We start from the raw sequence: 25,942 nt of genomic DNA, 5'->3' as shown, positions 1-25,942 counted from the left end.
CAATAACAGTGAAGATGAGAAGCTAATTAAGGACACAACTCCCTTCACCATAGTTTCAAAGAAAATGAAATACCTAGGAATATACCTAACGAAGGAGTGAAGGACCTCTAGAAATAAAATTATGAAATCCTCAGAAAGGAAATAGCAGAGGATTTTAACAAATGGAAGAATACACCATGCTCATGGATGGGCAGAATCAACATTGTTAAGATGTCTATATTTCCCAAAGCAATCTACCTATTCTTTTTTTGTTTGTTTGGTTGGTTGGTTTTTTGTAGAGACAGAGTTTCACTTTATGGCCCTAGGTAGAGTGCCATGGCATCACACAGCTCACAGCAACCTCCAACTCCTGGGCTTAAGCGATTCTCTTGCCTCAGCCTCCCAAGTAGCTGGGACTACAGGCGCCCGCCACAACACCCGGCTACTTTTTTGTTGCAGTTTGGCGGGGGCGGGGTTTGAACCCGCCACCCTCGGTATATGGGGCCGGCACCTTACCGACTGAGCCACAGGTGCCGCCCTTAATGGCCCTTGTTGATGAAGGAATGGTGTATAACAAGCTGTGGTATATGTATACCATGGAATACTATTCAGCTATTAAAAAAAATGGAGCCTTTACATCCTTCGTATTAACCTGGATGGAAGTGGAAGACATTATTCTTAGTAAAGCATCACAAGAATGGAGAAGCATGAACCCTATGTACTCAATTTTGATATGAGGACAATTAATGACAACTAAGGTCATGGAGGGGGGAAGGAAAAGCAGAGAGAGGGAAGGAGGGAGAGGGGTGGGGCCTTGGTGTGTGCCACACCTTCTGGGGGCAAGACATGATTGCATGTCTTAGGGACTTTACTAACAAATGCAATCAGTGTAACCTGGCTTATTGTACCCTCAATGAATCCCCAACAATAAAAATAAATAAATAAAAAATAGAAAAATATAGCAGGGTGTTGTGGTGGGCACTTGTCATCCCAGCTACTCAGGAGGCTGAGGCAGGAGGATCCCTTGAACCCAGGAATTTGAGGTTGCTGTGAGCTAAGCTGACATCACAGCACTCTACCCAGGGCAACAGAGTGAGACTCTGTCTCAAAAAAGAAAAGAAAAACCCTTAAGACATCTGCAGACCTTATGCTTATGACCATAGCCTTCTCCCTACCATAATAGACCCCTCTTCCTATTGTGACACTCTCTTTCCTCTCCTTGCAAAAATTCTTTCAAATAAAGTTTCTCTTGACAAAGTCTGAATTTGTTTTTTATTTGGCAGGGGTTTCTTTTTGGGGTGATGAATATCTTCTAAAATTGATTGTTACACAATTTTGTGAATTTGCTAAAAGCTATTGAATTGTCTGCTTTCGGTAAATCATGTGTGGTATGTGAATTCTATCTCAATAAAGCTGCTGTTGGGGCAGTGCCTGTGGCTCAGTTGGTAGGGCGCCGGCCCCATATACCAAGGGTGGCGGGTTCAAACCCGGCCCCGGCTGAACTGCAACCAAAAAATAGCTGGGCGTTGTGGCGGGTGCCTGTAGTCCCAGCTACTCGGGAGGCTGAGGCAAGAGAATCGCTTAAGCCTAGGAGTTGGAGGTTGCTGTGAGCTGTGTGATGCCATGGCACTCTACAGAGGGCCATAAAGTGAGACTCTGTCTCTACGAAAAAAAAAAAAGCTGCTATTGGCTGGGCATGGTGGCTCATGTCTGTAATCCCAGCACCCTGGGAGACTGAAGCAGGTGGATCGCCTGAGCTCACAAGTTTGAGACCAGCCTGAGCTAGAACGAGACCCCTGTCTCTAAAAAATAGCCAGGCACTGTGGCAAGCACCTGTAGTCCCAGCTACTTGGAAGGCTGGGGCAAGAGGATTGCTTGAGCCCACGAGTTTGAGGTTGCTGTGAGCTAAGATGCCACAGCGCTCTATTGAGGGTGACCAAAAAAAAAGAAAAGAAAAGCTACTGTTGTTTTAATTTTTTACTTTTTGAGGGAGCTTTAAAGAAAATGAAAGGAAGAAAAATAAGCTAGCATTGGAAAAAGAAATAAATAAAAATAATACAACATCCCTAGGCAAAGTAGGAAGAGCCTCAAAGATGAACTGGGGCTTGGTAAGGTGGCTCACGCCTGTAATCCCAGCACTTTGGGAGGCCAAACCGGAAGGACTATTTGAGGCCAGGAGTTTGAGACAGCCTGGGTCACATAGAAAGAATCTCCATGTTACAAAAAAAAAAAAATTTTTTTTTTAATTAGCTAGGTGTGGTAGCACAGCAGCTGAGGAAGCTGAGCCAGGAGGATTGACTGAGGCCAGTAGATCCAGGCCTCAGTGAGCTATGATCATGCCACAGTACTTCAGCCTGGGTGACCAGCCAAGATCCCTATCTCTTAAATAAATAAATAAATAAATAATTGATGCTAGAGATATGTTCAAGGCAGGGAGGAAGGAAAGGTTTTATGACATTTTTGTTAACTTATTTTCTATTTATTAGTCTGAATAACTACTTCCCCCAAACTAAAATTCCCACCTTAAGTTATATGTAAATTAGCACTTAATAAATAATTTTTATTATTTTCTAGTGCAAGAAAGTTATCCTACATATTAATGTTGGAAGGAAGGAATTTTTTTTTTTTTTTTGAGACAGAGTCTCACTATGTCGCCCTGGGTAGAGTGTGGTGGCATCATAGCTCACAGCAACATCAAACTCTTGGGCTTAAGCGATTCTCTTGCTTCAGCCTCCCAAGTAGCTGGGACTACTGGTGCCTGCCACAACGCCCAGCCATTTTTTGGTTGTAGTTGTCATTGTTGTTTGACAGGCGTGGGTTGGATTTGAACCTGCCAGCTTTGCTGTATGTGGCTGGCACCCTAGCCGCTGAGCTACAGGCACTGAACGAGGAAGGAATTTTTGAGGAAGAGAAATATAAAAATATTATAGGCTTTTTTTTTTTTTGCAGTTTTTGGCCGAGGCTGGGTTTGAACCCGCCACCTCGGGTATATGGGGCCAGCACCCTACTCCTTGAGCCACAGCACCACCCTATAGGCCTTTTTAATATAAGTATACCAGAGAGACAAGAAAAATTACTATAAAGTTGGTGGAAAAAAAGGCACTATTGTTTGTGGCAGCTGTGAACCAGCTGCTAAGGGCTGGTCTTACAGAATGGTTTCTCTGACGTGAAGACACATCATTCATCCCAATCATTTATTATTAACAAAACACATGGTCTCCCCGGATCTCTCCCAGTTCAGATCCAGAACCGAATGTAACATATGACACTTTTTTTTTTTTTGAGACAGAGTCTCACTTTGTTGCCCTCGGTAGATCATCGTGGCGTCACAGCTCAAAGCAATCCCAACTCTTTGATTTAAGCGATTCTCTTGCCTCAGCCACCCAAGTAGCTGGGACTACAGGCATCCACCACAACACCTGGCTATTTTTTTTTTGTTGTTGTTGTCGTTGTTTAGCAGGCCTGGGCCAGGTCCAAACCCACCAGCCCAGTGCGTGTGGCCAGTGCCCTAACCATTGAGCTCTGGGCGCCAAGCCCATATGACACCTTTTGCTGGATCTCCCAAATGTAAACTGAAAAGATTTATGGCAGAACCATGATAAAAGATGAACGATTTCTGGCTATTGCCCTGTGCACTTTCACATCTCACATTACTGGGGTTGGGAAGGAGTCCCTTTCCCCTAATCTGTACCTAGTGATCCTCTCGCATGAACCCTTTTCCACTCCTCCTGCAAGTAGTGACCATTAAGCTTCCCGAAACTAGGGAGCACCTTCCAAATTGTGTCGGCGACCATTTATGCATTTGTCTCCCTTGCTGTGCTATGAAATTCCCCATGGGAGGGGCTGGACTTTGTTCATCCTCATTAAAGTACCTAGCTCTGGCCCGGAGGAGTGGCTGAAGCCTGTAATCCCAGCACTTGGGAGGCTGAGGCAGGTGGATTGCCTGAGCTCACAGGTTCGAGACCAGCCTGAACAAGAGTGAGACCCTGTCTCTAAAAGATAGCCGGGCGTTGTGGCGAGTGCCTGTAGTCCCAGCTACTTGGGAGGCTGAGGCAAGAGGATCACTTGAGCCCAAGAGTTTGAGGTTGCTGTGAGCTAAGACACCACAGTGCTCTACCAACGGTGACCAAGTGAGATTCTATCTCTAAAAAATAAAAAATAAAGTTCCTAGCCCAGTAGCTAGCTCATGGTAAGTAGTCATTCTTCACTGAACAAATGGATGGATGGAGGAATAGGATAGAACACCGTGAAATTCTAGCTGCAGACATGGTTGCATCCTAGTGTTCTTTTTCTGAGCCAAAGGGGTTGTTTGCTTTGATCTTGCTATCCCTTTTATGGACTCTGTCTCAGGAGCTGAAAGCACACATGTTGAACAGTGCACCTTTCAGCAAATAGAATGAGTGATGGAAAGTGCAAACCATCACCCCTGAATGCAAGCAATGGCATGCTGAATGCAATTACAAATCAAGAGAAACTGCTTATTTTGGCCAAAATGGAGTAAATAAATGTTCTGGAAAGGATTGTTTTGCTCCAGTGTTGGTAAAGCTAGCTCACCAAGGCTTGGCATGCCCCCTGTTGGTCTTAGCTGGCATTCAGTAAAAAGAGGAATGTGAGAGAAACTTATTGCTGCAGATTTTTCTCCAACATAGGCAGGGGTAGGGCCCTTTTGCAAAAATTCTCTCTTAAGGAGGCATCGAATGAGTCAGAGATAGATTCACTGGCCTATCTCTGGGTCATAACCTGACTCATCCACAAATTCTGACATTCCTTTTTGAAGAAGTGGAATAGAAATACTTTCCTAATGGGAGAGCTAGAATGATGTGGACTTAATTCCTTTTAGCAAGCATGTAGCCACAAAAAACAAATCAACCACTAAAACTTCTCTTCAGCAACCTCTAGCCCTACCTTCCAGTTTAAACTGTAATCTTTAAATGTCCATCAATAGAAAACTGGTTAAATAAATATAGTATATCTATACATTGGAAAATAAGGCAGTTCTACTATATGCCTTACAGATATGGAACAATCTGTAAGGTATATTAATAACGAAAAAGTAAGGACTGGGCATGGTGGTTGTGCCTGTAATCTTAGCATTCTGGGAGGCCAAGGTGGGTGGATTGCTTGAGCTCAGAAGTTTGAGACCGTCCTAAGCAAGAGCAAGACCCTGTCTCTACTAAACATAGAAAAACTATCTGGGTGTTGTAGTGGGCACCTGTACACCCAGCTACTTGGGAAGTTGAGACAGGAGGATCACTTGAACCAAAGAGGCTGCTGTGAGTGTCATGATACTCTACTCGGAGTGAGAGTGAGACTGTCTCAAAAAAAAAAGAAAAAGAAAAAGCCTTTCCAGTAATTCACCAAAATGATGAACACAAAGGGAGAGAGGAGAGGCACTTGATACGTGTTCTCTAGGCCTTTTAGAAAACATGGAGTTGCTCCTTTGGCAACATACCTGCAAATCTACAAGAAAGGTGACATTGTAGACATCAAGGGAATGGGCACTGTTCAAAAAGGCATGCCACACAAATGTCACCATGGCAAAACTGGAAGAGTCTACAGTGTTACCCAGCATGCTGTTGGCATTGCTGTAAACAAACAAGTTAGGGGCAAGATTCTTGCCAAGAGGATCAATGTTATTGAGCATATTAAGCACTCTAAGAGCTGAGATAGCTTCCTAAAACACATGAAGGAAAATGATCAGTAAAAGAAGGAAGCCATGGGCGGTGCCTGTGGCTCAGTGGGTAGGGCGCCGGCCCCATATGCCAAGGGTCATGGTTCAAGCCCAGCCCCAGCCAAACTGCAACAAAAAATAGCCGGGTGTTGTGGCCTGTAGTCCCACCTACTCGGGAGGCTGAGGCAAGAGAATAGCCTAAGCCCAAGAGTTGGAGGTTGCTATGAGCTGTGTGACGCCATGCACTTTACCGAGAGCAATAAAGTGAGACTCTGCCTCTACCAAAAAAAAAAAAAAGAAGAAGAAGAAGGAAGCCAGGCTGGTCACAGTGGCTCACACCTGTAATCCTAGCACTCTGAGAGGCCGCGGGGGGTGGATTGCTTGAGCTCACAGATTCGAGACCAGCCTGAGCAAGAGTGAGATCCCCCATCTCTACTAAAAATAGAAAAATTGCGGCAAGAGGATCTCTTAAGCCCAAGAGTTTGAGGTTGCTGTGAGCTGTGATGCCACAGCACTCTACCCAGGGTGACAGCTTGAGACTCTGTCTTAAAAAAAAAAAAAAAGGCTTGGCGCCTGTAGCTTAAGCTGGCGGGTTTGAATCCAGCCTGGGCCAGCCAAACAACAATGACAGCTGCAACCAAAAAATAGCCAGGTGTTGTGGCGGGTGCCTGTAGTCCAAGCTACTTGGGAGGCTGAGGCAAGAGAATCTCTTCAGCCCAGGAGTTGGAGGTAGCTGTGAGCTGTGATGCCATGGCACTCTACCCAGGGTGACAGCTTGAGGCTGTCTCAAAAAAAAAAAAGAAGAAGAAGAAGAAAGAAAAAGAAGGAAGCCAAAGAGAAATGTACTTGGGTTCAAATGAAGCACCAGCGTGCTCCACCCAAAGATGCTCAGTTTGTGAGAACCAACAGAAAGGAGCCTGAGCTGCTGGAAGCTATTCCCTATGAATTCATGGTGTAATAAGCAGACAGTATAGCATAAAAGAGAATCAAGAGAACCAGCTGAACAGGGGCATAAGCTGTTGGAAGCTATTCCCTATGAATTCACAGCATAATAGGCATAGCAAGCTTTGTCACATTCAATGGAAAGGCCCCTGAGCCATTAGAACCTTTTCCTTATGAATTCATTAGAACCTTTTCCTTATGAATTCATTGCATGACAGGTGTTAAAAAAAAAAAAAATGCTGGCTCAGTGCCTGTGGCTCAAGTGGCTAAGGCGCCAGCCACATACACCTGAGCTGGTGGGTCCAAATCCAGACCGGGGCCACCAAACAACAATGATGGCTGCAACCAAAAAATAGCTGGGCCTTGCGATGGGCGCATGTAGTCCCAGCTACTTGGGAGGCAGAGGCAGGAGAATGGCTTGAGCCCCGGAGTTGGAGGTTGCTGTGAGCTGTGATGCCATGGCACTCTACCCAGGGCAACAGCTTGAGGTTCTGTCTCATTAAAAAAGAGAAAAAAGAAAAATGTTGAACTATATACACATATATATGATCATATATGCAGGGTTTTTTTGTTTTTTTTTTTTTAGAGACAGAGTCTCACTTTATTGCCCTCGGTAGAGTGCTGTAGCGTTACAGCTCACAGCAACCTCCAACTCCCAGGCCTAGGCAATTCTCTTGCCTTAGCCTCCCAAGTAGCGGGGACTACAGGTGTCCACCACAACGCCTGGCTATTTTTGTTGTTGTTGTAGTTTGGCTGGGGCTGGGTTCGAACCCGCCACCCTTGGTATATGGGGCCAGGGACCTACCCACTGAGCCACAGGCGCCGCCCTGTGCAGTATTTTTTTTGTTTTTGTTTTTTTTTTTTTTTAGACAGAGTCTTACTTTGTTGCCCAGGGTAGAGTGTCATGGTGTCATAGCTCACAGCAATCTCCAACTCCTGGGCTCAAGCGATTATCTTGCCTCAATCTCCTGAGTAGCTGGGTACAGGTGCCAGCTACTTTTTCTATTTTTAGTAGAGATGCTGTCTCACTCTTGCTTAGGCTGGTCTCTAACTCTGGAGCTCAAGCAATCCACCCTCCTGGCCTCCTAGAGTGCTAGGATTACAGATATGAGCCACCTCGCCAGGCCCCAGAAATTTCTATGGAAGATTCCAGAAGAAAATAGTAATTGATGTCTCCTGGAAAGAGAACTAGTTACTAGGAACAGAGGTAGAAATAAAGTTGTCTTTTCACTGTATTTCTTTGTATGCTATTTGCAGTTTGTGCCTTGCATGTCATCTGTTAAAACAATCTAATCAAATAAGCTATCATTCTTTTTTTTTTAAGCTTCATCAATCCTCAGTAGAAGGAAGTTAAGTTACTGTAGTACATTCCTCTTAAATTCTAAAATAAATTGGTAATCTTCCGGTGCTAACAGCTACATGTGAATATAAGATTTTATATGCCAGCGTGAACCTTCAATGAGAAAGCCACTTGTGTGGAAACAGCTATTGAAGTGTTAGGGCAAATATTTCATTCACTTGTTGTTAGGACACTATCTCAGCCACTATTCTCTGGAGTGCGTGGTTGCCTGGATGGAGGAGGTCTGGGGTGTCCAAGCGGCAGTTTTTTGCTCTTCCTAATGCCAGCGGATGCCAGACTAGAAGCGACCTTTTGCCGAGACCATCATCTATCCAGCTGGGGAAACCCAAGCTTGATTTCCAAAGCAGGGAAAAGGGTTGCAGCTTTTCTGTGGGAAAGGGAGCTGGTGGGGCTCCAGAGGACTCACACAGCCAGGGTGCTGCTAGAGAGCAAAATAGGGGAGGAGGGGCAGCCTCCTTCTCTGGTCTTCTACACTAAGAACGCTCCTCTGGAGGGCCTGCTCAGCGTTGACAGCTCCTTTGTAGCCACCAGGAATGAAAATGTTTTAGTTGGGCGGTGCCAGTAGCTCAATGGGTAGGGCCCCTGCCACATACATCAAGCAGGAGGGTTCGAACCACCCGAGCCTGCTAAACAACAATGACAACTGCAACAACAAAAACAAAAATAGCTGGGCGTTGTGGTGGGTGCCTGTTGTCCCAGCTACTTGGGAAGCTGAGGCAAGAGAATCGCTTCAGCCCAAGAGTTTGAGGTTGCTGTGAGCTGTGACGCCACGGCCCTCTGCCCAGGGTGACAAAGTGAGACTCTGTCTTGGGAAAAAAAAAAAAAACTTTTAGTTAATTCTCAAGCCAGCAGGTTCACACCAGCACATAGGGGTGACCACAGTTGCCTACCTCCCCGCCCAGAAAAACGCTCAGAGTGTTAAGAAGCAAGAAAGCAGGAGTCCAGAGACCTGGGTTCAAGTGCCAGTGCCAACACCACCCTGCGAGTGACCTCTGGCAAGTGTCTCCAGGCCCACCTCCTCCTGTTAAACGAGGAGATGTCAAAACATCATGGTTGGCGCTGGTCTCCGGGATCTAGAGAGGCGAACACATTCATAGATCCTGCTCTCTGAGATTGGTGGCGAGCCCTGTTGGGGGCCGGGGGCCCTGGGGAACGGTGATTTTTAGAGAGAGGTAAGTGGTGGGTAAAAAAGGGGCTTTACTTCCTATTTTATTGTCCATCATAATCTTAACTGTTAGGACAATTCTTAGAGGAATCTAGAGGAGCTTCGCAGCCCCTCAGCACCACATGAACCTAATTTCTCTCCTCCTTCCCTTGCACCAACAACCCCTTAAAGCTTTTAGAACAGCGGGTTGGTAACTACGAGGTCGAAAAGATCGTGGAGGGCAAGGATACCTTTGGCCTCAAAAACTAGGCATAGGCAAATAAAATGTTTTGCCTATAATCTCAGGATCTCATGGTCCACTCAACTCCCAACTCTATAAAAGGCCTTAAGATCTAGTCGGTTTGCGGATGAGCGAAGAACGGGAAAGGGAAAAGGGAAGCCACACACTTAAGACCTGATTCCCTTCCTCATCTCACATTCCTCCCGCCCACTCCCGCTCCAGCTGCCCGCTGCCAGCGGAGGCCCTAGTCTCCCGCTCCAACTATTCCAACCATCCTGGGAAGGGTGGGGCGCTCAGCTCTCGGGTCCCCCTCCATAGCTCCCCCTCGCTGGTCTCCCCTTCTGCCCTGGTCCCTCCCTCTCTGGGGTGGGGCCAGCCAATGCGCGTGAGACTCCGGGGTTTGGCCCGGGAGCCGGGGTGCGCACGGATCCCCCGCCCCACAGTTCTGGCCGGCGTCCCGGTGCACACGGACGTGGCTCGAGTTTCCTCCGCTCTCGATAGCTCTCCCCCTCCTGCTCCTCCTTCTCTCCAGGTCTCCAGCTCCGGCTGTTCAGCTCCACCCGGCCGGCCCCGCACGGCTCCGGGTAGCCATGGAGGACGTCACGCTCCACATAGTCGAGCGGCCGCTTGCCGGGTACCCCGACACGGAGGGCCCAGAGCCCTCTCCTGTGGGGGCGCCGGCAGCGGAGGAGCCGTCCGGGGCCGGCTCCGAGGAGCTGATCAAGTCTGACCAGGTGAATGGCGTGTTGGTGCTGAGCCTTCTGGACAAAATCATTGGCGCGGTCGACCAGATCCAGCTGACCCAAGCCCAGCTGGAGGAGCGGCAGGCGGAGATGGAGGGCGCGGTGCAGAGCATCCAGGGGGAGCTGAGCAAGCTAAGCAAGGCACACGCCACCACGAGTAACACAGTGAGCAAGTTGCTGGAGAAGGTGCGCAAGGTCAGCGTCAACGTGAAGACGGTGCGCGGCAGCCTGGAGCGCCAGGCGGGCCAGATCAAGAAGCTGGAGGTCAATGAGGCTGAGCTGCTGCGGCGCCGCAACTTTAAAGTCATGATCTACCAGGTGAGCCCGCGGGGCAGACCACACCCAGAGCAGAGCTCCTGCACCCAGCCCGTGTCTCCCACCTGGGGTTGGGGTGGGGCGACCTGCCCTCCGCACTGCTCTCGAGCCAGCCTGGCCTGGGCGCTTGGGAGATCCACCCTCCTTCCGGCGAGCGCGGCTGAGCTGGGCAGGGTTAGGGGAGCGGCGGACTCTCGGGTGTGCAGAAGGGCGCGCTCTGCACCCTGCACCTCCCCAATCAGCCCCCTCCCTCCGGTCTCAAACTTGTAGCAGAACTGAGTTAGAGGGCTGAATTCGTGTCCCGGGCAGACCGCTCCTAGCTTGGCTCTGTCAAACGTATTTCTAGTTGGGGAAGTTTCCGGGAAAGCCAGGGGTCCCTGGCGGCCGTTGGGGCCCGCTGTAAGCGGACACTGGCAGCGCGGCCCGGGCCTGGGGCCTCCGTGCCTGCCCGCCCGATATAGCGGGTGATTCAGGGCTCAGGAACGCACCGCGGGGGCTGCGCCAGGCGAGGGACACAACCGCCAGCTTCCCTCCCGGGACCCCACGCCCCCGCATCAGGCTCCGCTGTCCACCTACTGTCCCCTCGCTGCCGTCTGACCCTGGCCTCCAGGCGCTTTCAGGCCCTAGAACATACGCTGGCCCTCTGCGCGCCGGCACCTCAGCGTCCTGAAAGCAGGCCGGGCGGGAGGAAGGCACTGGGGGAGGAGGGTGCACAGCCTCCGCAGGGTCCCGCGGTCCGGGCGCGGTGAATCTCCCCCGCATGCCTGCAGGGGCGGAGGCCAGGCGCAGCAGCGGAGGAGGTAGGTTGTTGCTTTCTTTGCTCCTCTCCCCATTCCTTCTGCATGGATAAAAATGGAGTTTTTGTATCATAACCCCAAATAAGCCTGACAGTGTTGCTGCAATTCTCCACTCCCCTTTCCCAATCTCACCAGGAATGAATCTGAACTCAGCTCTTGGTGAACTTGGGCGGGACGGGAGTGTCCCCAACCCTGCCTCCACCCTGCTTCCTGAAAGCCTGGCTGGTGCTCCCGCTCCAGGAGAGGGAATCATAGGGGCTGGTAGGGTCGGACTGTACTCCCTCTTCCCCCGGCTCTCCCTCCTGAAGGGAATGGAGGTAGAAATGGAAGGCTAGCTCTCCTGCACAGAGAAGACCCCAGTCAGGGAGCTGTGGTTCCACTGACTCTGGTACCACGCTGGGTTCCGAGTGACCATCTGGGCTGAGGCGAGGTCCTTGCTCGGTTTCTCTGGGGAGAGTTAAGAGAGATGTGGTCTGAGAAAGTAGAGAATGGAGGTGGGTGACCCAGAACCTACCTAAAGAGGTGGTGGTAGGACAGAGGCAGAAATGACTCTCACTCTAAGTGTCCTAGGCCATAGAACCCAGGAAAGTTCTCAGCCTCAAGGTAAACCTCCCTATGCTAAAGGTGGAGATTCTGGGGGAAGGACAGGTATGGAGGGAGAAAGCCTTCTCCACAGAGTCCAGTGGCATCCTCCTGTTGAGGTATTCTGGCATTCCCCCAGGGTATGTTTATATACTGTGCATGGAGGGTGGGGGGATGATTTCTGTTCTGTGGCATTTATTGCATCTGTCCTAAACCAAGGCGAGTGGTGGGCTGAGTAGGTGAGTGGTGGGCTGAGAGTTGAGGTTGTTCTAAGTGTGGCTTTATTGAGCCCCCAACCCACAGGGGAAATAATTAAGAACCAAAATGTTCCCACCCGGGGAAGAAACTCAGAGATAAGGAAAAGACTGAAGCTACTAGGGAGGGGCTAGGGGAAGCAGAACTTCCCTGAGCTGTAAAACAGATGTTCCAGGTGGGGAAGAGGGAGTGGGGACTCTGCTGATCAAGGAAAGCAGAGGCCACTCCTCCCCTGAAGTCTGCAGGCCTGAGAAGAGAATGAGGTAAAAATAGCTCTGAGCCTTGGCAGTCCTAATAGGGAAGATTGGGGGCAGCAGCACTTATGGAAAAGTGCAGTTGAGGAGGGTGGGCTGCTTGGGTGGCCAGGCAAAGAGAGAGAGATTTGAGGAAAAGGCTTCTGTGGTGGTATGAGTTCTTTGGAGGGGAAGAGGATGCTGTATTCCCAGTGCAGATGTGGCAGTGGGGGTGGGGTGGAAAGCACCAGGGGACAGGAAGGCTCAAGTCATCTGGCCTCCCACACCCTATTCCTGGAGGGAAAAGGAGGGAATCCCTTATGTGGCTCCACCCCAGAGTCAAGGAATTGCTGGACATAATGATTTCAGATATTAAGCTGCATTGGACCCCTACGTACATGTGCACACCTATGTATACACATGAGAAATAAAGCACCTCCTGCCCCTGGATTATCAGAGCTCTCATTTTGAACTCATTTCTGAGTCATTACTACCTTTCTCTAGCATCTCCCTCCCTGAGTCCCAAACAAAAACTAGCAGTTTGGCATTGCATCCTACCAGGCGACACTTAGTTGGACAACAGCTAGTGAGTGAGAGAAGTGAATTCTACTAGTAAAAGGAGTTAGTGGATTGAAGGCAGCAGGAGGATCAGGCCAGATTGTGGGTCTGGAGGCCATGGCTCTAAAACCCTGCAAATGGGTAAAACTATGATCATTAATGCCAGATCTCCTAGGCAACAATAGGCTATTATCAGTTCTTTTAGAATCCAGAAAGGGGGAGGAGGGGTAAAAAGGAAATATAGTCATGCATCACATACAAGAACTGGTATACATTCTCAGGAGTTCAAGATCAGCCTGAGCAAGAGTGAGACCCCATCTCTACAAAAAAAATAGAAAAACTAGCCATTTCAAACCTAGCCCCGGCCAAAAAAATAAATAAATAAAAAAAGAAAAACTAGCCAGGTGTCCCAGCTATTCCAGAGGCTGAGACAAGAGGATCTCTTGAGCCCAAAAGTTTGAGGTTGCTGTGAGCTATGATGATACCATGGTACTCTACCCAGGGTGACAGAGAGAGATTCTATCTCAAAAAAAAAAAAAAAAAACAGTGTAGAAGAAATGCAGTAAAAAATATAGTGTGAAATACTTTTTTCAAGTATACTCACCATGAATGGGACTTGCAGGACTGGAAGTTGCTTAGGGAGAGTCAGTAAGTACGGGGTAACAGTGAAGGCTTAAGATGTTACTGTGTGCTATGGTAGATTTTGTAAGCACTGTACACTTAAATTTTTCTTCTTTTTTCAACAATAAGTTAAACTTAGCATATTTTTGTAAGCACTGTACACTTAAATTTTTCTTCTTTTTTCAACAATAAGTTAAACTTAGCATATTAGCTTATTGTAACTTTTTTGCTTTACAAATTTTAACATTTTTAACTCTTTTTTTTAAAAAGAGATGGGAGGCTCACCGCCTGTGGCTCAAGTGGCTAAGGCGCCAGCCACATACATCTGAGCTGGCGGGTTCGAATCCAGCCCGGGCCCGCCAAACAACAACGATGGCTGCAACCAAAAAACAGCCGGGCGTTGTGGTGGGCGCCTGTAGTCCTAGCTACTTAGGAGGCTGAGGCAGGAGAATCGCTTAAGCCCAAGAGTTGGAGGTTGCTGTGAGCTATGACGCCATGGCACTTTACCCAGGGTGACAGCTTGAGGCTCTATCTCAAAAAAAAAAAAAAAAAAGAGATGGGATCACCCAGGCTGGAGTCCACTGGCATAATCATGGCTCACTGGAACCTCAAACTCCAGGATTCAACCAGTACTCCCAATTTAGCCTCCAGAGTAGCAAGCATGTGCCACCAAGCCCAAGCTTAAAAGTTAGTTTTTAAACTTTTTTGTTAAAAACTAAGACACACACACAATTACCTAGACCCACACAGAGTCAGGATCATCAATATCACTGTCTTCTACCTCTACATTTTGTCTCACTGGAATGTGTTCAGGAATAAAAACATGCATGGAGTGGTCATCTCATGAGGTAAAAATGCCTTCTTCTAGACTATCTCCTGAGGGATCTGCCCGAGGCTGTTTAATAGTTAACTGTTTGTTTGTTTTTTCATAAATAGGGGGAGTAGTACACTCTAAAATATTGAGTGGTATGCTACAGGAAATATGCAAACCAGTAACAATAGTCATTTGTTATCATTATCAAGCATTATGTAATCTACATAATTGTATACATATTTTTATATGACTGGCAGCACTATAGGTTTACCCCAGCACCACCACAAAGGCATAGTATGTTGAGATATGACATTATGACAGCTATGGTATCACTAGTGAATATGATTTCTTCAGCTCCATTATAATCTTATGGGACCATCATTGTATATATGGTCTGTCATTGACCAAAATGTTATGTGGTGCATGAGTATAAATGGTTTTCTGGATCAGTTTTGAGGAGACAAAATTGGTGACTTGGACATGGACTAGCTACTGAAACCCATCAGACCTGCTCTGAGTGCATGGGGTTAGGACCAGGAAGCATTTAAGGGATTAAGGTGTCTCATGGCATTTAAAGGGCCAAAATGAGGGCCTGCTGACTTCTTCTCCCTAAATCCTAACCCAGCCTGTATCTCCTTCCTGTTCTCAAAGCAGGTCTGGCTACCTTTCTCCAGAAGAACCCCAAATCCTTGTCCAAAAACATTCCCAATGTGGAGCTCTGGCTCTTTCACTGTTTAAACCCAGTGATTATGGAGTGTTCATGTCACACTCTTCCTCCAAAAAGGTGAATTTGGGTTGTTTTTCCTGGTCAGCTGGTCTAAGGCATGGAGGGTATTTTTAGGGGTTTTCCCCAAACTAAAAGAAGTCACCACTATCCCCCTCCTCCTTCCTCTTTTTTTTTTGTTTTTTTTTTGAGACAGGCTCTCATTCTCTAATCAAAGCTAGAGTGCAAAGTGGCATCATCATAGCTCGCAGCAATCTTAAACCCCTTGGCTTAAGAGATCCTCCTGCCTCAGCTGAGCCTCCTATCTCAGCTGATACTACTGGCACATGCCACCACACTCAGCTAAGTTTTTCTATTTTGGGTAGAGACAGGGTCTCACTCTTGCTAAGGTTGCTCTCAAACTCCTGAGCTCCAGCATTCCTCAGATCCTCAAGCCTTGGCCTCCCAGAGTGCTAAGAGTATAGGTATGAGGCATGGGCACCTTGCCCCTTATTTTTTTTAAATGAAAGTAAAATCTGAGGGTGGCGCCTGTGGCTCAGTGAGAGGGGCGCCGGCCCCATATACCAAGGGTGGCAGGTTCGAACCCGGCCCTGGCCAACCTGCAACAACAACAAAAATAATAAAAAAAATTAAAAATAGCTGGGCTTTGTCGTGAGCGCCTGTAGTCCAAGTTCCTCGGGAGGCTGAGACAAGAGAATCGCCTAAGCCCAGGAGCTGGAGGTTGCTGTGAGCTGTGATGCCACAGCATTCTACGGAAGGTAACAAAGTGAGACTCCGTCTCTAAAAAAATAAAAAATAAAATCTGGGGTGGGGCTTGTGGCTCAAAGGAGTAGGGCGCCAGACCCATATGCTGGAGGTGGTGGGTTCAAACCCAACCCTGGGCAAAAACTGCAAAAAAATAAAATAAAATAAAATCTGAGCCAAGCATGGTGGCTCATGCCTGTAATCCTAACATATTGGGAGGATTAGGCAGGAGGATCACTTGAGCTCAGTTTGGAGACCAGCCTGAGCAAGAGCAAGAGCAAGACCCCCATCTCTACTAAAATTAGAAAAAATTAGCCGGGAATTGTGGGCAACTGTAGTCCCAGCTACTCAGGAAGCTGAAGTAGGAGGATTGCTTTTGAGCCTAGGAGTTTGAGGTTGCTGGGGGGAGCTATGCTGATGCCACAGCACTCTAGGCTGAGCAACAGAATGAGACTCTACCTCAAACAAACAAACAAACAAAAAACCAAAGTCAAAAAGGTTAATTGACAACAAGAGGGGAGGGAATACTATTGCTAAGCAAGCAGCCTCAGAGATGAGCTGTGGCTTGTGCCATTTTTTTTTTAATCATGCCATTGTGAATATTTCATCATTCTGATATCATAGACCTTTGGAGCTGGAAGATACTTTAAAGAAGTTAAAGGTCATCATTATGTCTTTCAGTTTTTAGGTAGGGAAGCTGGGCCCACAGAAGGGAAGTCACTAGCCTATTATTACTTAGTATTTGGGGTCAAAGCTGGGATCAGAATCCAGGTACACCCCTTCTGCCACATTCACTGCTTCCCATCCCCTCCTTTCTACAGATCTGGAGCAGAAATCAGGTTTAGTTCTGGCTCCTTTATCTTCTGTGGGAGTTAGTTGCATAGTCCTGGCACTGAGGATGCTTTTGTACGTGTTCAGGTACGTGCAGTGTTGGCTACAAGTGGCCAACATTGATGGCCATTAGCTGCTCAGCCTCATCAGTGCTGAAGTCAGGGTAATGTGTGGTTTTCTGGCTCAGTGACAATGGGAGGGGAAGGGCACAGGGTCGAAGGCACAGAGCTCCAGGCCAGCCATGGTGTGCCCCAGTGTGGAGTCTGCAGGGGCTTAGGAGAGGGTCACTTTTGATCCCTTTCTTTTTGGCCTCTCTGTTGCTCCCACCTCTTCCCCATGCCCTTCAAGGCTGGTGGGGACCTGCTGCTTTGGTCTTGTGACTGTAGGATTTAACAAACACTGCTGCTTCTGAGTCGGGTAGCATCCTTCTCTCCTAACTTCTGATTGCCCAAAGCAAGAGTGGCAACTTGGCCCTTCAAGAGGGAGTGCTGGGAGCTGCAGTGGGGTGCCCAGATCATAGGGCCTTCTGTCATAAACATAGCTTGGTTTTGGATCCTGATTTATGTGTGCATTTCAGTGTCTGATATCCCAAGCCAGGAGATGGGGTGCAAGGGAGGCAAGAGGACATGGCTAAAGGGAAATAGCCAGGATGTCCCCTTTCATCCATATTTCTCCCTCTCCTCATGTGGGGTGACATTGAGTGGCCACCTGGCCCAGATACAGCAAGAACTGGGATTAGCAGCCTTTGGTTCTGAAGACAGCGTTGTGCACCTTCTCTTTTATGCATCTGACCCTCCTTAGTCACAGTCTAACAACTGACCTCTTAGAAAACTCATTGACCACCCCCAGCAGCCTCTTTCCCCCCCTAAGTCTGTATCCCCAATAGCCATGGCCAACCCCCTACCATGGCTAGATAAAGATAGAAGGTGGGACTCCAAGGATGGGACTGGGGTGACAGTGGAGGGAAGAAGGGAGGTGCTTCAGTTGAAGTTGTGTTAATTCATAGGCTTGGGTTTGCCCCACCCCTCTCTGCCCCAAGGCCCCCGTGAGAAGCATTTAAAACATGGTTTCTTTCCACCCACCAAAGACTTGTATGCCCTGCTCTACATGCCACCAAGGCTGTGCCCACATCCCAAACCCCATTTAAACCCCTTTTCCTCATCTTAGCCTAAGAAGAAGCCGAATGTGCCCTCTGACCCGGCTACGCCCAAGATCGTGCCTTTTGACCTTCTGCCTGAGACTGAGCCCTTTGACCCGAAGCCTGAGACAGTGCCTGAGCCCCCACCTTTTGACCAGATGCCTAGGACACTGCCCTATTACGCAGAGCTGGGCCCCCTGCCCACCCGAGAGGAGCTGACAGCCGGTGGGAGAATTTAGGGTCCCCGGGGTCCCGCAGGGCTGTGGGCATGGGGTATCACTCTGGTCCACCATCAGCCAGCTGTTTGGTGGTGGTCAGTGCCGGAATGGTTGCCACCCCCGACCACTGCCCCTTGTGGTTTATGCGGGTATCTTGAAAACACTCTTTGAGTTATGCACAGTTAAGACAAATGCAGTTTGTGCAGTGGGAAAGGGCTCCCCTACTTCGTAGTTTCTGTTTTAATAGTAGATGCTCCCAATATGCTACTGCAGCTGCACCCAGAGGCTGCCCTGCATGAAACTGCGCATGGCTTCTGATTCTTCCCCGCCTCCACCTCCTGGGGACAAGCTATCTTGGCTCCAAGCCTTCTTGGAAAAGGCTCTCATGAGGCCTGGGGTCTGTTCTGTGCCCTCTCTCGCCCCTCCCTGTAGCTGAGGAAAACATTTACACTTATTTCTTCTAGTTCTTTTAGAAAATGTTTTGCAAAGAGATCCCTTATGTTTGCCAGAGCCTGCCCTGGGCAGGGCACCCAAAAGTAGCCAACTCAGAGAGGCCAGAAACGGGGACATTTTAGCTGGCTCTGCCTTGGGATTCTTGGGTCTCACTGTAGCAGTGTTCCTCAACATTTTTTCCTGTGCTGATTCCCCCCTAAGGAGTCTTTGAAGATATTTTTAATCTAATGGGCCACCTCCGCCATGAAATTGTAATACAACAGATATACTGCATGTCTGCTTATATGCTGTGGCTCTTTGGAGCACCAAAATCTTTGTGATACTGATTTTTACCCTTTTGGAGGCATGTCACCCCGGTTAAGAAGGCATGTTATAGGAGAAAGAAAGGACCTGTCTGCCTTTGGTGTCTCTCATCTTGGCAACCTAAGGAGGAAGCCCTTTCTGCTTCCTCCCCACCTCTGCACCCTCTTCTATCAGACTCTCTAGGCAGACCCTGGGCTCTGAGTTACCTCTCCAATGTCTTCTCTGGCCATTCCCTGACAGTGGTTGTGTTACCAGATGAATACAGTCTAGCCACTTGTCACTCACCCAATAGGCAGCAACGGAGATAGGTCCACCAAACTTTGTCAGAAGGCCAACAATTCTGGAAAACAGTGAGAGTAGACCTTCCAAGACTTCTGTTCTTCCATTTCCAAAACCACAGTTTTATACATCAAAGTTCAAAGCAAAAATCATGTTAACCCTTACCTTGAACAACAATAATTGGCATAACCCATGACCTATAATAATCAGCATAAACCATAACCCAAAATGACATTTCTAATTCAAAGTTAATCTCCTAAATCAATAACCCCAAACTACTTTTAGATTGTAGCTGAATTTATAGAGAATGGGGGACATGAGGTGAAGGTCCCGTAGCCAGACCAGCTATGTCATCTCAGCCTTAGCCTGACTGACTCCATCTTGTTCTCACTATGTACACTCTCAGGGGAGGCAGTGCTGATTAGTTCTAAGTCAAGAGAGTCTCCTACTTAGATCCATGTGCTACCTGTCCTTTCTCCCTAACAAATGTGAAGTGCCTGGCCAAAGGCTGGGCACATAGTAGGTGCTCAATTAAATTATATCTTATAAAAAATCTTCCTAAGCCAGAAGATCTTAAGTTTAGACAGCAGGGTTGGGGTGGCGTGGAAGAGGCTGGGAGCCTCTAAGTCCATGTGTAGGGTTTTCCTAGGGTGGGGGCTGTGTGTGCTTGATGACAGTGGGCGGTGGGGTGGGGGTGTGTGTGGAGATTGTGCATGCTTTTGTTCAGACCTGGTCATTAAAGGTAACTCTGGAAACCAAGCCTGTTGGGAGTGGTGGTTTTATTTAATAAAAATTGGAAAACAGAACAAACAAAGCCCTCCCTCTCTGCCATCCCCCGAGGCCCCTCCTTTGGTTTAGGAGCTCTGCCAGGGAGGTAGGGGTGGGACAAGAGCGCGTGGCCTGTGTGCCCAGGGTGGGGGAAGGTACTTTTGGATTATGTTGGTGGTTGTAGCAATAGGCAGACTGGGTGGGTCCAAGACAGCACTCCAAAAGTGTGAGTCACAGGGGAAAACCTGGCTTCAAAAGGGGGAGAAAAGAGAAATCCATTAATGGAGGGAGAAGACTAATGGTGATACACCCTCTCCAGAGCCAGCCTCTTGGACATTGTCCAGGGATTCAGGCCACGTTGTTTCTTCTCCTATACCCTGAATGAAGCTCCTCTGGTATGTGCATAAGCCATCACTCCAAGGGAAGCCTACAAAGAATGGAGTTACATCCCCCAGATACCTTTCTGGTCTGGGGAGACTCTCCCAAATCCAGAAATAAACCTCCGTTCACTGGGATTCCTCCATGATGTTGTAGTTTTGAGACCTTTTCTCAGGAACTAGGAAGATGGGACTGGCTATAAGCAGCTCTCTCCCCATCCCCATTTGCTTTTAAACTTAGCTGGCAAAAACCTTTATCTAAGAAGCCAAAGGCCAGAAAAACCAGCTAGCTCAGCCTTCAGGGGTAGGGGTGGAGCAGGGGCTGGTGGGAAGAGGAGAATGGAGGATGCTGGGGATAAAGCAGGGAGACAATGCGGATTTGTTTTCCAGCTGCCGGGGCTATTTCCAGACTATTCTCTACCCATCAGCCTTAATCCCTCCCTAGCCCATTCACATTGTCTGAGCTTAGTGAAAGGAGGGGCTCTCTATCCTTTTCTGGAGCATGGGAGGGTTTAATTTGGGAGGCTGTGAAGGCAAGATAGAACCAATTTTTTTTTTTTTTATTGCAGCTGCAGGTAAATTCTGGGTGGAGATAGATGAAGTAGTGGAGAGTTAATATCCTAGAGAGGTCTAAAATGTGTAAGTCCACTCCAGTAGCAGGCAGGAAGAGGGTGATGGCTGGAGACCCAAAGGGTATGACTGGAAATTGGAGGGACTGCTAAGAGAGGTTGGAATCCTTCTACACTCAGAGTAAGAAAAACATTTTTCAATGCCTCAGTGAATGATAAGAGGCAGACGGATGGACAGAATACCCTAGGCATGATATCCATTATAGCACAAAGCCGCCTATGGCAGGTAGAGACTACAAGTCCCAGCATGCCCTGTGCCCAGGTCACATTGCCTGCTGGGAGGTGTAGTAGGGTAATAGAGAGCTAGAGGTGGCTTGGTGCCCAGCAGAGCTGATGCCTAGTTGGGAGAAGAGGTGGAGCTGCATTCTTCTTTGTCCCTGCTAATGCTATTGACAGGGAGGGAAGGAAGTTGGGACCGGGTGTTCCTGGTTTTCAGTGTAAACCAGGAAACTCTGGGGGGATGTGGATGAGAGGGAAGAGGAAAGAGGCTGGGGGCTGGGGAAGGAATTTCTGTAGCAGGTGGAGAGATACTGAGTCACCAATGTGTAGGGGTGTGTGTGTGTGTGTCTACTAGGGAGATTAGTTAACGTTGGCTAATTTTTTGTCTACGAGGGAGATTAGTTAACGTCTCATTTTTTCAGGAGATGGGATTTTCTCACAATTTTGAGAAATGATCTTCAGAAAACCCTTTTGAAAAACTACTTTCTTATTCTGAAGTCGCTAAAGAGAGTCTGGGTCAAAGAGGAGATCCCATTTATGTTCTGGGTTATGCCCCTTTGCTTTTCTGTACTCAGCAGCCCCCCCCCCCCCTTTCTGATGGGTGGGATGGGAGAAGGGGTAATCTTGAGATTCTGAAATGTTGCTCCAGAATCAGGATTCTTGGAAAATCTTCCTGGAACGGAAAACAGTGCTGGAACTAGATCCTCTAAGGGGAAGAGGGAGAAACAAAGAGTTGGCTCTGAGCTCCAGGATCATGGGGAATCTGGGACCACCATCCAACGCCTAGACCTTTGACCTCAGGCCTGGGTAAAAAAGCAAGAATAAAGCCTCCCTGGCTTCTAGCTAGCGTTTTCCTCTTTCTTACAATTTCTACATAGATGTGTGAGGGTGGCCACCAATGGGGGCCAAACAGTATGAAGAGGTCAAGGAAGAGGGGTGTGGCTTCCGAACCGAGGCTAGTTCTGAAATAGCTTGAATATGGAAAACTCATCCCCTTTACCTTCCAACCACTCTCCTTGGCGGCCTCCTGTGAATGGTTTGAACTCACACCCCAGCCCCACCCGGCGCAGTCTCCCCCGCGCATGGGCAGTGTGCGACTTAGGACACCAGAGGGCGCTGTGCCCCCTTCTAAGGTTAAGCCTAGAGTTCTGAGCCCGAGGCGGTTTAACCTAAGCACAGGGGTGGGTAAAGGGCGCCAGGACGCGATGGGAGGGCTGCGGAGATATTTAGCCAAAACTCAGTTATAATGCAGGCCCACCTCGGTTCTCATGCCGTCTGTATCCTTCATTCAACACACGAATATGTCAAGCCCCCAGGATGTCCCCAGCTCTGTGCCAGGCGCTGGGGATAAGACGGCAAAAAGGCGGATTTAAGGAGTACCATGTAGGCCCATCCCCTCCCTAGGATGGCCAGCACCCCAACTCGGGTTCGCCCAGGCCGCCGCCTCTGCCCCCTCTCATTTCCCCTCTTCTCTCCGCTCAGGACGAAGTGAAGCTGCCGGCCAAACTGAGCATCAGCAAGTCGCTGAAGGAAGCGGAGGCGCTGCCGGAGAAGGAGGGCGACGAGCTGGGCGAGGGCGAGCGACCCGAGGAGGACGCGGCGGCGCTCGAGCTGTCCTCCGACGAGGCGGTGGAGGTGGAGGAGGTCATCGAGGAGTCGCGCGCCGAGCGCATCAAGCGCAGCGGCCTGCGGCGCGTGGACGACTTCAAGAAAGCCTTCTCCAAGGAGAAGATGGAGAAGACCAGGGTGCGCACCCGCGAGAACCTGGAGAAGACCCGCCTGAAGACCAAGGAGAATCTGGAGAAGACGCGACACACCCTGGAGAAGCGTATGAACAAGCTGGGCACGCGCCTGGTGCCCGCCGAGCGGCGCGAGAAGCTCAAGACCTCGCGAGACAAGCTGCGCAAGTCCTTCACGCCCGACCACGTGGTCTACGCGCGCTCCAAGACCGCGGTGTACAAGGTGCCGCCCTTCACCTTCCACGTCAAGAAGATCCGCGAGGGTGAGGTGGAGGTGCTGAAGGCCACCGAGATGGTGGAGGTGGGCGGCGACGACGACGAGGGCGGCGCGGAGCACGGCGAGGCCGCCGACCTGCTGCGCGGGAGCAGCCCCGACGTGCACACGCTGCTGGAGATCACCGAGGAGTCGGACGCCGTGCTGGTGGACAAGAGCGACAGCGACTGAGCGCGACGCGGGCCCTGCTCAGGGACCGCTGCCTCGCCTTGCCTCTCCCCCCTCGCCCTGTTCCTTTCCCTTTCTGAACTTTCTCTTTCGCATTCTTTCTCAGCCCCTGAACTGGCTGAGATTTTTCTAGATTTAAAACACTTGCCTTCAAGGAGACTCCTCCAAGTCTTACAGCTGTTAAGCCCAGAGAGGGAGGCAGCCCCCCCACCCCAAGTAGAAGACCCCAATTTGGACATACTACAGGTGGAAATGGGAAGGGAAGTGATCCATGTCCTGGATGTCCAAGTCGGGGGTCCTAAAGGAAATTGCCATGATTTACAGTTGCTCCCCTTTGGGGGGCTTCCTTTCCCTCCCCATCACTCCCTACTCATGGGGCTCTTCCCTTCTCATCCTGCCCGCCAGGGCTTCAAAGCCAAAGTTACCCTAAGAGGAAAGAGTGGGTCCTACTAAAAGGACATGAAAGCAGCTTTTACGGGAAACTGAGGCAGTGGGGAACAGTAGGATCTGAGCAAGCCCTCAGCCTGGATGAGGGTCCAGCTCAGGCTGTTTCTGCAAAGGGTCCGAAGAAAGAAGACTGGAGCCCTGGGGAAGGAGAAGGTGGGGCACGCTTACTTATTTATGCACCTGCACACGCGGAGCACATGGCGATAGCTTTGGGAAGGAGAATGGGCAAATAGGAGAAAGTGGAAATGGGTGAAGAGAGAAAGAAGTCTCATTAGCTGCATGAGAAACCCATCTTACCAGGTTCTCAGAGGGCCGCAGGACCATTTTCAGAATGGGGGTGGGGGGAGAATAGTGTGAGAAAGTAATGATCCAGAGGAAAAGAGGGAAGCCTAACCTGATCCTGCAACTGGGGTCTGGGTGGTGCGCCCCCCAGGGCAGCTTATTTCTGGAAGCCCAGAAAATTAGGGTCCAGAGGGGGCAGCAGTGCTGGGAGTTAGAGGGTGGGGAGTGTTAATGGCTGAGAGCTGGAGGAGAGATGGGACAGCACGGACTCCCCCTGGCTGTTTCTTCTCAAGATACTTTCGTAGAGCATCACAGAGCTGCAGACCTTGCTGAGACACCACTGGTGACTTGTCCTTAGGGGTGAGCAGGGTGCTGCTTCCAGTACAGAACCCTGATGTCTTTTGTCTGACAACTAGGTTCCCCTCAGGACACTTCAGTCCCCCTTTTCTCCCCCCTTAAAGGCAGTTTGTCAGGAGCAAGAACAGCCCCTCCCTCCAAGTCTCAGCCTGAAGGGAGGGGTGGAGGGCTTCCTCACCCTCCTCCAACCCCCTTATCTTCCCTGCTCTGCTTTTTAGAATTGCAGCTAATTGTTTTAAGGGGGTTGGGGAAGAAGCTTGGGGACACAAACCTTTTATACAATACAAAGCTTTGCTTTTTTTTTTTTTTTTTTTTTCTGTTCCTTTACTGGGTTCCCTTCTCTCCTCTGAATGATTGAAGACTTGTCAGCTGAGAGAGGATGGGGATTGTGGGACAAGGTCCCTTGGTGCTGATGGGCTGAAGGGGTCTGAGTGTGGGCAGATGCAATTTTCCATGGGGCTCTAGGGAACCTCTCACGTTGCTGTGTCCTGGTGAGCAGCTTGACCAATAAACCTGCTTTTCTAAAAGTATCTGTGTTGGATTGTATTCTCTGAAGGCAGTTACATAAGATGAGTTACGGAGGATAGAAAAGAGAGAGAACTGTTGCTATAAATTTGCCTCACTTCCACAGGGAAGGGGAGGGATATTAAATTAATAGCCAATTAATTGAGCCCTTACTCTTTAGCAGGAACTGTTCTAAGCACTTTGGTATGCGGTTGCTTATTTAATCTCATAACAACCCCATAAGGCAGAGTCTATCATAAAGAGAAGGACTAGTCTAAGGTAATAGGGCTGGCAAGCAATGGAGGTGGGATTCAAAGGCAAGCTTCCCAATTTAATGGTTACAGTCTGTACTCTCTGGATCCACTCCCCTGCAGTTAGGGTCTTAGCTTTCCAGACACACCCAGTTGTTAAGCTGGAACTTGGCCCACATGGAATCTTTCAGAATCACAGGCCTGAAGGAAGTAGCCTAGGGGAGGGGAAAGTCAGGGCACAACTTCAGAGGACTGAACATTGTAGAGAAAGGGTACCTGTGCCAGGTGTATCCACACCGTGTATTTCACACTCTCTATAACACTATGATGGGCACTGCTATGGTTTGAATGTATCCCCCAAATTTCATGTGTTGGAAACTTCATCTTCAAATTCATATGTCGATGGCATTTGGAGATAAGCCTTTTGGAGATAATTTAGATCAGAGAAAGTCATTAGGATGGAGCCCCTGCGACAGGATTGGGGGATTTATAAGAAGAGGAAGAGAGACCTGATCTGAGCCTTTGCTCTCTCTGAATGTCATGTCTTCCTCCCTGTTAAGATGCAGGCGGCACCTGTAGCTCAGTGGGTAGGGCACCAGCCACATACACAGAGGCTGGCGGATTCAAACCAGGCCCGGGCCAGCTAAAACAACAATGACAACTGCAACAACAACAACAACAAAAAAACAGCTGGGCATTGTGGCTGGCATCTGTGGTCCCAGCTGCTTGGGAGGCTGAGGCAAGAGAATCCCTTAGGAGTTAAGTTTCAAACTCTTAAGCCCAAAAGTTTGAGGTTGCTGTGAGCTGTGGCCACTAGATTATGGCACTAGGCTTTTGGACTTACTAGCTTCTAGAACTATAAGAAATAAACTTTAAAAAAATTATCCAGTCTCTGGTATTCTGTTATAGCAACAGAAAACGAACTAAAACATAGATGCCTTACTGTCTGTGCAGACTTTCTTACCCATGAGCAGCCTGCCCC

At 49.0% G+C, this 25,942-nt stretch overlaps 1 protein-coding gene across 1 annotated transcript; it reads left to right on the top strand.

The window, feature by feature from the left end:
• Positions 1–9,720: 9,720 nt before the first annotated feature.
• On the top strand, positions 9,721–24,733 carry CAVIN1 (caveolae associated protein 1). Its single transcript, XM_053569239.1, has 2 exons — positions 9,721–10,398; positions 22,421–24,733. The coding sequence occupies exons 1-2, from the start codon at positions 9,928–9,930 to the stop codon at positions 23,120–23,122; spliced, it is 1,173 nt and encodes a 390-aa protein (XP_053425214.1). The 5' UTR covers positions 9,721–9,927; the 3' UTR covers positions 23,123–24,733.
• Positions 24,734–25,942: the final 1,209 nt, after the last annotated feature.

The sequence above is a fragment of the Nycticebus coucang genome, chromosome 18 (genome assembly GCF_027406575.1).
Source record: "Nycticebus coucang isolate mNycCou1 chromosome 18, mNycCou1.pri, whole genome shotgun sequence".
In the NCBI taxonomy this organism is placed as follows: domain Eukaryota; kingdom Metazoa; phylum Chordata; class Mammalia; order Primates; family Lorisidae; genus Nycticebus; species Nycticebus coucang.
The sequence above is the reverse complement of the archived record's forward strand: the minus strand, read 5'-3'. Positions and strand labels throughout refer to the sequence as shown.

Bases quoted from the DNA above. Each gene is read 5' to 3' on its own strand.
- CAVIN1 (XM_053569239.1), top strand. From the start codon at position 9,928: ATGGAGGACGTCACGCTCCACATAGTCGAGCGGCCGCTTGCCGGGTAC. The intron at 10,399-22,420 runs GTGAGCCCGCGG...CTCTCCGCTCAG, and splicing joins TTAAAGTCATGATCTACCAG to GACGAAGTGAAGCTGCCGGC.